The sequence below is a fragment of the Nothobranchius furzeri genome, chromosome 14 (assembly GCF_043380555.1).
Source record: "Nothobranchius furzeri strain GRZ-AD chromosome 14, NfurGRZ-RIMD1, whole genome shotgun sequence".
In the NCBI taxonomy this organism is placed as follows: Eukaryota; Metazoa; Chordata; class Actinopteri; order Cyprinodontiformes; family Nothobranchiidae; genus Nothobranchius; species Nothobranchius furzeri.
This window is the reverse complement of record NC_091754.1, coordinates 10,332,227-10,346,215: the sequence shown is the minus strand read 5'-3', so window position 1 is coordinate 10,346,215 and position 13,989 is coordinate 10,332,227. Positions and strand designations below refer to the sequence as shown.

The 13,989-nt window shown below is 42.7% G+C and overlaps 1 protein-coding gene across 4 annotated transcripts in view; it reads right to left on the bottom strand.

Annotated features, from left to right (window-relative positions):
• The window catches only part of slc4a3 (solute carrier family 4 member 3), an 80,319-nt gene that overhangs the window by 35,882 nt on the left and 30,448 nt on the right, over positions 1-13,989 (bottom strand). For 3 of the 4 annotated variants that reach the window (XM_070543910.1, XM_070543912.1, XM_070543911.1), the window contains exons 4-10: positions 13,728-13,902; positions 12,751-12,998; positions 12,497-12,684; positions 10,145-10,371; positions 2,715-2,860; positions 1,393-1,573; positions 1,103-1,238 (exon numbers count right to left, since the gene is read on the bottom strand). In XM_070543910.1, the coding sequence (XP_070400011.1) occupies positions 1,103-1,238; positions 1,393-1,573; positions 2,715-2,860; positions 10,145-10,371; positions 12,497-12,684; positions 12,751-12,998; positions 13,728-13,902 (1,301 nt within the window). Of the gene's footprint in view, positions 1-1,102; positions 1,239-1,392; positions 1,574-2,714; positions 2,861-10,144; positions 10,372-12,496; positions 12,685-12,750; positions 12,999-13,727; positions 13,903-13,989 lie in introns of those variants that run through there. The other variant, XM_070543913.1, reaches the window with a different exon arrangement.

Here is a 13,989-nt window from a genome sequence, read left to right as displayed (position 1 = left end):
AAGCAGCGCTAGGTAATCCGTACAAAACACAAACACAATGAAAAACATGGGAACACAAAGGATTATGTGACTGGATGAATTCATCAACTATCTGTGATAGTCCGAGTCTCTTCCCAATCATATGTTTACGAGCACGTCTGTGTCTATGAATTAGTTACATGGATGTGACATTACAAGCTTCCACGTCAAAGCAGCATCCTTTTGCAGCTTTGTACACATACAGGACTGAGATTCTTTTGATTCTAGTGATGCACCGATATGAAATATTTGGGCCGATGCCGATATTCGATATTGAGATCACTGTTATGGCCGATAACCGATATTTGCCAATGCGATATACTAACATTAATGCTTCTAATTCAGAAGATTTTGTGTAGAATGAAAATGATTAAAGCTGAATTTACATTTTTATGTACACACAACACACACATTTACACTTCTGAGAGGGTTTCATTCACCGTTCACATGAGTAAACAACTACACAGGTGGAAATACCAGAGAGAATTGGTGACTCCACTTTTTACACCAGGGGTGGGCAATCCTTAAACACACCAGGTTTGAATCTGCTGGTTATTAACAGGCTGCTGCAGAGCCTGATGAGCTGCTGAACAGGTGATTCATTTAGAAATCAGGTGTGTTGGAGCAGGTAAAGAACTAAAACTTGCTGGATAGCGACCCTCGAGGACCAGGACTGCCCACCCTGACCTAGACCATCAGTGACCAACAATTTTATAAAGTTGCATTTTTGATCTAGTTCCGTACTCTTGGAAACACATCAAATATGGGTTTTAAAAAAGGGGTGACAAGCACGGAACCATTGCTAGTGGAAACGTTTTGGAGTCATGCCTAGCGGAGCCAAGCTGCGGTGAGTAGGCGCTAGCAGAAAAGAGTCATAACGTTCCGAGTGGCAGGTAACCGCTCTTCCACTCAACAATGGGTGCACCATATTACTATACTATGTTGGAACAATGATAATTTACTGATTTTCAAAATGAAACCAAACAAAGCTTTGAGAGAAACTAAGACTGTTTTTGCTCAAACACAAGCAAAGCCAACCAGTTCCCACCACATCGTCACTAGTCCTTCTAGAACATTTCCTGACCTGTGCTTGAGCAGCAGAGCACGAAGAACATTCGGTCTGTCCTCAGCTCTGATCTGGTCAGAAATAATCATCGTCTCCACCATCAGATGGGCAATACCAGGGAGAGAATTCTGCTCCAGGTCCAAAAGGATGGCACCTGGAAAAAGAATCATACTAAAAGTTAACCACTGCTTGCAGTAACTGTCCAATGCTGATAGCATAAAGCCACACTGATCAGCAAAATAGTGTTTTCTTCAGCACCACATGGAAGTGTAAAAAAGTCTACAATTGCTAACGTTAATGCATTTTACCATGTGTGATGGTGCGGCGAAGCTCCAGCAAGCTACGGAAGGAGAGCGAAGCCACATGAGGTTTGCCCCAACGGTCCGTCTCCTCCTCCACGTCCTCCTCAAATTTAATCCAGCGAGCCCTCTCCTTCCAGCGCATCTCATGGTCTTTCTCCACAATGAGCTCATTAAGTTCAACAAACAACTAAAAATGACACAAAAGCAGCACAGGAATACAAACGTAACTTTTCTGGGATTGGAAGAACCCAGTGTTAGCCATCAGTGATCTAATTAATATACACAATCTCCAATGTCATGATAGGTGTAGTGCGCTTTAGTTGCATTCATCAGTTTGAGCATTAAAAACACTAGAATACTGGAGCAGCTATGGACTAGCCCTAACCGTGACCATGACCACAATCTTTGGGACATGTTTACTGTTTTTATGCCTTAGAGAAAAAATGAGGAAAAAATATTTCTACAGAGAGAAGAGATCAAACAAATAAACAAACAAACTAGACTTTTTCCTTTAACTTTAACTTTTGTTTTTAAAGCACAACAACTCATTCCACATAGAGAAGGTCTTAAACCAATTTGGTTTCATGAGAAAAAGCTCAAATGAGACTCAATCAAAAGTTATTCTTTGGGTTTTTTCTGCTGGAAGCTTTGGGCTTGGAGTTAAAGGTGTAACTGTTGCAGTAAACGGCGTAGCCTCGGCCCACCGTAATCCACACATCAACCTGACAGATCGTTAAGAAAATCAACAATTCGTTGGATCACATCTAGATATTAACTTTCTGCATTTTTTTTGCTAGGACTCCGTCCATATTTAGAATTCGTTATTTTATAGGGCACAAAATGCACGTGACTTTATTCTCAAAAAGAGCAAAACGTGCACATTACTTTGAATCTTGGATCTAGGTTCAAATCTGAATATTCTCAGTAACCCAACTTAGACTGAGAGACCATCTAAAGGCTCATGAACCCTTTACAGGTGCTCTGGATTAATTAGCTGATTAGAGTGTGACACTTTGAGTCTAGAACATAGGGAGCCTTTATGTCATGGCCATCTACTGGACCATGGATCCCCAGCTGCAAAAAATAAAATAAAAAATAAAAAAAAAGACGGGAGTCTATGAGAGGATCAAAGTTGTTTTTAATCCCGTTTAATATGCGCCATAGATTTCACATATGACGTCCATGAATTTAAAAAAAAACGTATTTCGATGCCAAAAGAGCACTTCTTTTCAAACAGCGGCAAAAAAAAAAAAAAAAAGATCGGTTTGGTGTGAAAATGCGTGAATGACGAATACATAAGAGCTGGAACACGTTTCTGAAACACAGACCTCATGTGTTTTCTTCTCTTCTGCCCTTTTCTTCTTCTTTAAGCTCGACAGCGGCATGGAGCTGATGCTGGTGCGAGACATCTGGCATCGTGACGACTTCTTCACAAGGTGGCGCCGTACACCGGGGTTGTCCTCAAATCTGTGACCTAGAAAAACAGAGTTCAAAAAAGAAAAATTCAAACTGAAGCTCGTCTGAAACTATAAAACAAAAAACCAAAACAGGAAATTAGAGACTAACGTATCTCCACACATTGATGTGATTTAATCTTTGTTTTTATTTTTATTTACTTTCATGCAATGTAGAGAAAGTGGGACAAAGTGGTTTTTGTTTTCCTTTTTCTTTTTGCCCCAAACTTAGTTTAAACAAATACTCACTGGTCACTTTATTAGGTACATTTGTTCAATAAGAGGCAGCAACTTAAAACATTGAGACAAACGTGGTGAAAACAACTAGCAGATGTTGAAATGAGCATCAGAACAGAGAGAAAGGAGATCTAAGGGACTTTATTGATGGTTGGTCTGATCTACTGGAAGCTGAACCGAAAACCATCGGCTTCACAGAGAATATCCAGAGAGCAGATGCAGAGGTCAGAGGAGAATGGTGAGACAGGTGTTAGAGACAACAGCTGCTCCAAAAAGCGCTGGTTCCTACCAAGGTTGTGAGAAGCTCACCAGCTGCTCCAGATGGACTCCAGCAGCAGAAAACACCTGGTGTCTCCCCTGTCAGCTAAGACCTGGACACGGAGGCTTCAGTTCACACAGGATCAGCAGAAACGGACCCGAAGAGACTGGAGAAACATTTCCTGGTCTGATGAGTCTGGATTTTAGGGTTAGGGTCAGAATTTGGTGTCACCAACATGAAAGCATAGATCCATCCTGCCTTGTATCAGTGCTTCAGCATGGTAGTGGTGGTATAATGGAGAGGGAAGATGTTCTTCTCCCACTTTGGAGCCCTTAGTTCTACCTGGTTTAAACCCCAGACCCTTGCTGAGTATTGTTGCTCACCATGTCCATCCCTTTATAGTCCCATGCTGGGGCAGCAGTAGCTCAGGAGGTAGAGCAGGATGTCCAGTAACTGGAAGGTTGTAGGTTTGATCCTGGCTCCCACCAGAAAATGCTGCTGTCGTGTCCTTGGGCAAGACACTTAAACCACCTTTCTTGCATTGGTGGTCAGAGGGACCGGTAGTGCCTGTGTTCAGCAGCCTCGCTTCCATCAGTGTACCCCAGGGCAGCTGTGGCCACAATGTAGCCAATCCTCACCTGAGTGTAATGGGCCATTCTGTACCGGGTCGGCCCGGGCCGGGTAGCCCCAGTCGGCCCCAGCCTGGCCCGGTTGATTCCACACATCCTTGTCTTAAGCCCATGTGGGCTGATTCTACCCACCAATCAGAGGCTTGCTCTAATGGAAGGTGTGATATTGCTGTCAGCAGTGGGTGTGTTGGCCCTGGTCGGCCTGAAGCAGACCCCCTCGAGAAGAGGGCTGAGAATGAGCCTTGGTTGGCCCGGAAAAATACCAGGCCACCCAGATATGTAAACAACCTACGCTACCCGGCCCGGGCCGACCCGGTACAGATGGGAATGGCCCATAAATGTGTGTGTGAATGGGTGAGTGACTGTGTTGCGAAGCACCTTGGGGGGTTGTAGAACCACAAGAAGGTGCTATACAAATACAGGCCATTTACCATTTAACAGGATGATGTACTTTGTCACAAAGCTCAGATCATCTCAAACCATAAGGCAACTGGACTCCAATGACCTCCACAGTCACCAGATCTCAGTTCAGTCCAGAACCTTTGGGATGTGGTGGAACGGGAGATTCTCCTCCTGAATGCAGCTGTATCTCAGTATTGACCAGCGCCTCTGAGGAAGCTTGTTGGATCCATGTCATGAAGACGTAAGGTTGTTATGAAAGCAAAAAAAGGGTGAAGGTTAGGGTTTGGAGTTTGTCTGCTTCTTTTCCATAAAAAGAGAAAATGGCTGAAATTCAGGATGTTTATAAAAACAAAAGCAGAGCCGCTGTTAATGAAATGTGTTTCCACTGCAGCTGTAGCTGACCCTGAAGCTTTGATTGGTGCCACTAGATCAATAGGAAAGTAGGAGGCAGCCGCTGTGGAGTTCTGTGTCAATCCATTCAATATGGTGGACGGGTTTGCTCTCTGTGAGCCAGAATATCCTCTGAATGGAAAAAAGCCACTTCCCATCTATTGATCAGTCATATACACATAGAGAGAAGCTCATCGATGCAAGTTTCCGGATACGTTTGGGATTACATCAGAACTTTGGAAGAATGATGTAATCTGTGCAGTTTGAAACGTACGGATCAACTGTGGGATTCTTCAATCGTGCCCAAAGCTGCAGCAGAGCAGAAGACTTCTGTAAGAATGTCCAACGACTCAACAACTGTCTTAATGAATAATCCATAACCTTCTCTGCAACCAGTCAAAAGACGATGACTGAACCAAATGTGGTCCTGGGCCATTGAGAATGTCTAGATGAAGATCAAGCAGGCTTAGGAAATGGATTCATTTGGTAGAAATCTGGTAGAAAGGACTTAAATTAAAGTTCAACCCCTTAAGAGGCAGAAATAAAGAAACAAGAATATCTGGTAACTTACTAATGGGTTCCAGAGGTGACCCGAGCTGGCTGTGGATCGACTCGAGCAAATCGTAATCATCAAAGTCCAAAACAAACTCTTCAAAGTCCTCGACCCCATCCACGTTGGAGATGGAGGCTTGGTGCTGCAACCTCTGGAAGCTGCAGCGGCGATCCGCTCCATAGTTGTCACTCAGCATCTTCTCAGACATCCCATGTGGTCGGTTGTCCTGTCCTTTAACGTCTGTCATCTCCACAACGGGCGTCTCCTCCTGTCCAACGCTCTACAAACAGACACGCTGCTCATCCAGGGCTCCCAGCTCTTCGACGCCGTTGCTCTCTCCGGTTGTGCAGAAGCAAATATTCGAATGATTCAAGTTGTCAGCTGCTAAACAGGCAGCAAATCACCCCAAAAACTGTTTCAGTGAAAGTTTTAGGAAAGAGTATGAAGGTCCCACTTTCCAAAGATGCCAAATATTCAAACAGAAAAACAACTTTTGACCCTTTATCAAAGTAAATCACAGAATGGGAGTTAGAATCCTCGCTGCTGGCTCCCCCAGCTGAGAAACACGTGAATGCTAACATCTGAGACCGCTGCAACTCTAAAGGGAAGTCCAGATCAGGGACGTTGTCCTGTTGGGAGACGAGCCTGTCAGCTGGACGCTGCACCGCCTTGTTTTAATGATGTCCACGGTCTATTGATCACAGCAGTGGCAGGAAAAGCAAAGATCGGAACAGGACCAGCAGTGACCTTTGTTTCCATTGTGCTGCCACAACTTTCCAAATCACGGGACGCTTCAGCTTTCAAAGCCTGAAAAAAAATGTGACGACAAAAAAACACCTCAAAGGTTCACCTGTTTGGCTCAGCAGAGCAGTCACTGTGTTAGTTATCAGCTGAGGCTGCATCTCCATGGAAACCATCCATCACCCTGAGGTGTTCTGGTCCCACTTCTCCACAGCAGGAGCACCAGAGTGCATATAAGCCCTCATGAGCTTCAATGTTACATCTGACTTGTGTTGTATTTCTGTAAAATGTGTTTATGCATCATCATAATAATATTATAAATGATAATAAGAGTCTAACTCTACCATAAACTGCATCAACACCTCAGGAAGTCAGGCAGCCAGGAAGTATCCCAATCAGAAGTCCGAACCATTTGAGTGGACTCCTTTTGATGAGGAGGAGCAGCTGGAGTATGACAGAGCTCCTCAGGAACACGACACCAAGACACCCGCCATCTTTAGGAAAAAACTCCCAACCTAGAGGGAACATCGTAGCATTTTCCTGATAAAAACTTCCGATTTTTATTTATCATTGATTTTGTTGTTCCGATTCCTTCTGGGTTTGGAGACAACATTTTAATTGTAGTGCATGTTTGGTTTGTTGTTAAAGGTTTTTGCAGTTCAGTTTCGTCGTCGTCATCTTCATCATCACATGTTGTCTTTACATTTCAGGAAGATTTTGGGACCATGATGCTGCCATGGAAACTAAACATAGAACTCAAATTGAACATTAATTGATCTAAATTGTGTTGGTTTTATTATTTATTCCATCCATCCGTTTTCAGTCGCTTATCCGGAGTCGGGTCGCGGGGGCAGCACCCTGAGTAAGGGGGCGCAGACTTCCCCTTCCCCAGCCACTCCGGAGGAATCCCAAGGCATTACCTGGCCAGCCAAGAGACATAGTCCCTCTTGCATGTCCTGGGTCTTCCTGTAGGTCTTCTCCCGGTTGGATGTGCCCAGACAACTTCACTAGGGAGGCGTCAAGGAGGCATCCTGACCAGATGCCTGAGCCACCTCCACTGGCTCCTCTCGTTGTAAGAGCAGAGGAGTCTTTTACCAAATAATTTAAGACAAAATGCTTCATCTCACCACCTTGGCTGCACCTAGAAATCCTGTTGTGTGTGTGTGTGTGTGTGTGTGTGTGTGTGTGTGTGTGTGTGTGTGTGTGTGTGTGTGTGTGTGTGTGTGTGTGTGTGTGTGTGTGTGTGTGTGTGTGTGTGTGTGTGTGTGTGTGTGTGTGTGTGTGGAGGGGGCATGGCCACCCACAGATTTGTTGGACACCCCACGAGCCTCTGTTGAGTAAATAACATTCACATTCGCACAAACCATACATTCGTCTTCTTTAATCAAGACATACATGTAAATGTCAGTAAATACATTAATTTAAATTCATTTTAATTAAAATAATCATGACAATTTAAATATCTACATATGTCACAGAGGTTCACCATTTTCAAAGAAAAAAAAATAAATACCAATAGTTTTTGCTGAATCTTTCTTTTTTTGTCAATAACAATAATAAACAAATACTCGCTACAATAATAAATTCAGCTTCCTAAATGAAACATTTTAAAACGGTGACTGAAATAACAGTTTGGAATTCTGTTTTCTGAAATGTTTGTTTTTCAAATGTGAAGTAAATGTGTTTGGTCCATATTGTTTTTCATGGAAAGGAATGATGGAGCGATGTGATGAACAGTTACAGGTTAAGCTCTCAAGAGATCCCACAGGAACTAATTTGATGTGCCACCCCAAAATTTTTACTGTCCCCATCAGCCCCCCATAGGGGGTTTTCTGGGGACACCACTGATCATTTGACTATTATTTCAAATGATGCTGTGCTCTATCGTTTAAGTCTGTGTGTGTGACTTCTACTCTGCAGCACAACGATGCTACACGGTAGCTGTGACCCATCTCCTGGTCTTCTGGAACCAGATGGCTCTATATAGTCAATGATCACTCTGCTCTGGTAACACAGGAAAGGCCGGCGGCAGGGTCACCGTTCAAGGGGAATCGACTGCAGCCTTTGTTAATTAGTCCCTCCTGACACTGGAAAAGTGCTTCCTCTGTCTCTAAAACACACTCAAACAGTGAGATTCTTTCTTTGTCACTCATCCAAGGCATCATTTAAAGTCCCCCGAGGCTTCCAGAAGCGGGAATGTTGCACTTCCTGCACAGAATCAGGAGGCGGACAAAGAAGAAGCCACTTGCAACAGGTGGGTTTCAGCCCCTAAGGGTGCTCAGATCTGATCATGTGTTTGGAAATTGGGCCCGATCACATGACACAGGAGAAGAACAAGTTAAACATGTTCTCATTTCTCAAAAAGACAATAGCCACGTTTACATGCGCATATTTAACCGAATTGAATGTCCAATCAGATCGAAAATTCTGCATGTAAACATGTCAATCAGAATATTCTGATTCGATTCGGCCCGATTGGATTGAAATTTCAATCCGATTGAGAGAGGTGGTTTATTCCGTTCTTCATTCCGATTGACGTGCATGTACACAGCCATTCGGATTGTTGGGGTAAAATAATGCCGACTGTGCATGTGTGCAACAGCGAGCCTCTCCGCTGTCATTTGAACTGCCTGACTTCAAAAATGACGACGTAGTTAACGAGCAGCGGCTTTTAAATCCGACGACAAGCCGTCCCCGTTTCAGTAATATTTAATTCAGAACTTGCATTTTGTGGAAGTAAAATAAAAATCTGATTATTGCACAAATCAGTCGACAAACATGTTCAAATCTGTACTGGAAATACGCAGGTTTTTTCCGGGGGTTGCAGCGCACGGATCCCCGTTTCTGTCAGCTTTGAACGCAGCAGCTTCTGCAGCAGGTGATGGAGACACGCTTGTAAAGAACACAGGATCATATGGGTTTTACAGACCTGATTGGAGGCTGATGTTGGGTAGGAAAACGTCCTCGGTTAAATACTCTGGACGACAGTAAAGTCCGTGTTAAAAACACGTAAACGCAGATGACCTGAGATGCGGTTCGTTAATGATGAACACAGGCTTCTAAACTTTCTGAACATCTTCTGTTATTTTGTTTGAACAGATTTTTCTCAACAGTTTCAGCTGATTGTCACAGGTTATTAATAATAAGCCACAACAGAGCTCAGTATTAAAACATGAGTCTAACCCATCTAATCATCAAATTGTGTTATTTATAAATGAAAGATTAAAATAAATTATAAATTAAAAAAATATTTAAACTATGTATATCTTATAACTACATTGTAGAGGCTCGTTTTAACTGTTCCAAACATTATTTTAATGACATTATGTGATTCCAATCCCTGATAGTACAATAATGATCTAATGGTTATGTAATCTAATCTAATCTGAACTAGTAAGACTAAAAATATTCAGAAAGTTACAATTAAATTAAAACAATTTAAAGTAATGTGTAGCTTTAGTGGTGATTTATGGCTCTAGACTCATATCTAATGTTAGACTCCTGTAATACTAATTATAGCCAGTAGAGAGCACTAAAGCAACACCTGATGCTCAATAACGTCACTATTATTTTATTGTGTTTAATAAAATTTTGTATATTTATATATTTTGTATAATTCAAAAACTTTTTTAGTCTTTTCTATTTATTATTTTCACCCTTTTTGTTTCTGGATTACAATTTTATGTTTTTATTTATATTTTTGTTGTTAATTCACAGCTGAATCTCTGACCTGAAGGTGGACTGGTTCATTACAAACACTGATACTGGTTTTTATTTTGGATTCGGGATAACAGCTCAGTCCTTAAATGTATTTGATCCTTAGGATTGAAAGGATGAAGCTGTTATATCAACACAGGTTTGCAGCCTGTGGCTCGTTTCCTTCAGCTCATTTTCAGAGAGCCTTCATCTCGGAGTCTGACTAATAATAAAATCCATCTTCATGAGACAAAGCTTTCACAGATTTCTGTTTTAGATCATTTCTAACCACATCTGCAAAAGGAAATGTGTTAAAAACACTGAAAATATCTAGAAATAATAAATCTATGTGAAATCACGAGCCTTCAGAAAGCAGGAAAGTTCAGCAGCTTCCTACTTTTCATGTCGTCCAGATCAGCGCTGGCCAACATCTGGGCCTCGGCCTCATCCGTCGGCACCTGCTGGTAGACGGCGGTCTCCAGAGCCGTCATGCTGCCAATGCAGATCCGTTCACGCAGGTCATAGTTGCTGCGCTGGGCCCCCGGTAGACGGTGATGGACGGGCCTCCTGCAGAACCAGCTGCGTGTCATCGATGAACTGGAGACATCTGATCCTGAAGGAGCGCTGGCATAAATAAAACAACACGTTTTTAGAAACAACTTCCTGATGTTGGCATCAATCTCGGCAGAACATTTCACAGAACTACTTAAAAAGGAGAATTCAGGGTTACAGTACATAACCTCACCACCAGGGGGCTTGTAATCACAAAAACCCAGCTGCATGTCCTCACCAAACCTCTGAGTCATCCCCCGGCTGTGCTCTCACCACGGCAGAGTTCTGCACGGCACGTACATGTTTCTGCACTGTTATCCAGCCAACCATTAGCGCAGACAAAAACCCAATCACCATGGAGTCCCTGACCTCCTGCAGAAAACTGCATAATTCAGAGCATCACCAAATTATTCATAATCTGATGCCTTTTAGCCACCAGGCTGGTCTTTTTAACGTGAAGGATTCAGGGTTTACTGGACTGATTAGTCTGTTGCACAGCGTTTTATTATCTGAAATAGAAAATATCTGAGCAACAAGAAAAAAAAGAGAGAAGCTTCTCATCGTTGATTAAATGTTATTTTTTCTAAAGATTTTATTCTGACTGATGAACGTTTAATTTCTGAGTTGTTTTCTGATGAGCAACGAAAAAACAAGTTTCTGCTCCAAGACAGCGGTGGTAACCATGGAAACCTACATTCACCGGCCACTTTATTAGGTACACCTTACTAGTGCTACGTTTCAGTGGCTCAGAGGTTCTGGTCCACCCTGACATGACAACATGAGCTCCATCCACCACATTCCAAAGATTCTGGACTGGACTGAGATCTGGTGACTGTGGAGACTGTTGGAGTCAAGTGAACTCATGGTCGTGTTCTGGAAACCAGTTAGAACTGTCTGAGCTGTGTGACATGGCACATTATTATCCTGATTACATCCAGGTTTGAGAGACATTTGGGTGATGTGACGTCATTGCAAACAGACTAAAACTGTGACAAGTCTTTTTGCTTTTTCTTGTTGACGTTAACCCAGAAAATGGTTTTGATCACATCTCAGTTTGTTTGCATCATGGTTTCAAACCCCTCTTAAACTTACCTTGTATTTCTCAGACCTTTACTTGTGAATTTTTAGGGAGTTTCTGGAAATGGTTGTGCGCTCTCAGCTGAGTCTGAAGGCCTTGCTCTCTAATAGCTCTCCACTTAGTCTCCAGCAGTCTCAGCCCAGTCAGATACTGGACCCACGCAGGCTTTAGTGGAACATCCAGCAAAGACTTAGAACAGTCTCCATATAAAACCTGTGATGTTGTGTCAGCCTTTTCCACTGATAGATCTGTGCCATCAGCAGAAATAAAACACCAGTCATGTTCTGATCACATCTCTTTGCTCCCAATCCGAGGTCGAGTCGTTTGATTTTGAGGACCTGCCGATACCGAGTCCCGATCCGACGCTTTTCAGCAAACGATTCAAATGAGAAGAAAAAGAACAAATACAAGTTGTTCTTTAGGTTTCACTTTTACAAGTTTAGAAAGTAAAATAAAATAAATGTGTTAATATTATGAATATAACTAAAAGTAGCTTTGTTGCCATTTCAAATTGTTTATGTCATCAATTTGCGACTATACTGGGTGATGTGTTCCCGTGACGAGGCAGGTTCACTTTCCCCGTACAAGACCTGTAACCACTGTGGGTGCTGCAGGCACCTGAGAAACTGACGTTTGTCAGTCTGTTAGTCTGTCATTCCCTGTTAGCCGGCGCCATGTTTGTGTCCGAGTTGCTGCAGTGATTTGGGAGGATCAGTGACACTGGGACGGGTGATTGGACTTGGCAACACCTAAATGGTAAACCTGAAAGAAAAGGGTTTATTTTTTTTTTTGCAAGATTGCTTGTCATACAGCTCTGTCTTTTCTACCATGTTAAATACCCACTAAGCACACATTACAGGTGTCTGATACTCTGCCTTCGCTGTCTGGTTTAAAATGCTAGCTAGCTAACAGCTAATATTGTTATAGAGGAACTTGTTGAAATTAAAACTAAGCCATTTTATTTAGAAAATCTCTATTTTAGGATTCATTTAAAAAGTTACGATTGTTGTTGTAAAAGGTTAAATTCGATCTTTCCCACCTGATTTGAATTCTTTCAAAATCATGTGATCGGGCCTAATTTCTAATCAGATCTGAGCATCCTTAGGAGCTGAAACCCACCTGTTGCAAGCGGCGGCGTCTTTGTCTGGCTCCTGATTCCGTGCAGGAAGTGCAACATTCCCGTTACAAGCTGCCTCCTGCATCAGAGAGAGAGCTGCTCTTTCAGATAGAGGACGGTCTTCATTTTCCAAGTGTACAGTAGCCACAGGAAGAGGTTCCTCCGAGTCTTTTTGGCTCCCAAAGCTAAACTGAGAGGAAGAGGAAGATTAGTGAGAGGCCAGACACTCTGGAGAGTTCCTCTAAAGGTATTTTACCTGCGGCTGGATTTCCAGTAGCTCTGTAGGTGTGACAGATGCCCCACGCCCTTCTGTCTCAGACTCCGCCTCCTCATCTACTTCATGTATGGTGGGTGTAACATCGGACGGAGGCAGCGATGTCTTTTTTTTCTTCCGTTTCTTTTTGCGCTTCCTGTCTGCACTGTGCACCCTCTTGCGTAAGTGCTGGGATACTGGCAGGTGGGTGGAGAGGGGGTGGTGCGTGTGGTGAAACGTGTGTCTGTGGTCTGTACAAAAATAAAAGATACGGAATAAAAATATGTTCAGATTAGCAGCCGAGTGTGAACATGTGGACAGGAAACAGGGAATGCTTCTTTTAGCTGCGATTTATTTAGACAGCTGTCAATCAGACTGATTTAATCTCAAATTCACCAGAAAATAAACATTTGTGCATTTTTGATCCAAATTACTGGTAAATCAGAAGTTAGACTTGTGTTTGGTATTCATCATCCATTAAACAGGTCAGCAGAAGAGAGACGAGAGTTTACTAAAGACTTTGTGGTGAAACAATGCGACGAAAGCCATCTAAATCTTTTAGATTTATATCTACAGGCTCATTTTTAAAGAGCCAGTTCCCTTGTTTTTTATCCCCAACACATTTTCAGTTGTCTCTAGTATAAATTATTGCCTTGTGAGTTGATCTCTGTGGGGGGGGGGAAGCTCAGGTGCTCCTGTTACAGGATGTAGAAGTGAGCTAGAGCAGAGTGGAGCCGATCTGGAGTCGTGTTTCCTGATATTCGTACATCTCGCCTCTGATTGGCTAACAGCAACACAATATTTCCTTTACAACGTTGATATTTGATCTCCACAAGTAACACAAGCCTGAAGGAGTTCAGCCATGTTGTGGAGTTGCTAATGCTAACGATTAGCTTCTACTAACCCAGACGTTCTCTTCTCTCTCAAATGAAATGGTGGAATTTCTTTTATTTTTCACGCTATAATATGAAGAGTCTTACATTCAAAGTCTTTCTCGGTGTAGTGTCGACCCATCCTATTCCCGTTGGCAGAACCAGAATAATCAATGATGTCCCTGAAACGCTCCACGGACAGCGCCTTCTCCCAGTCCTCCTCCTCCTTTTCATCCTGCTGCTCCTCCACAGATACATCCTCATCTACCTCCTCCACCTTCACCTGGTGTGGAAAGAATCAGCTTTATTCCTCATTTATCTAATTAAATCAGCTCTAAACAATTAAAACAAATTAGTTAATGAAAACAAA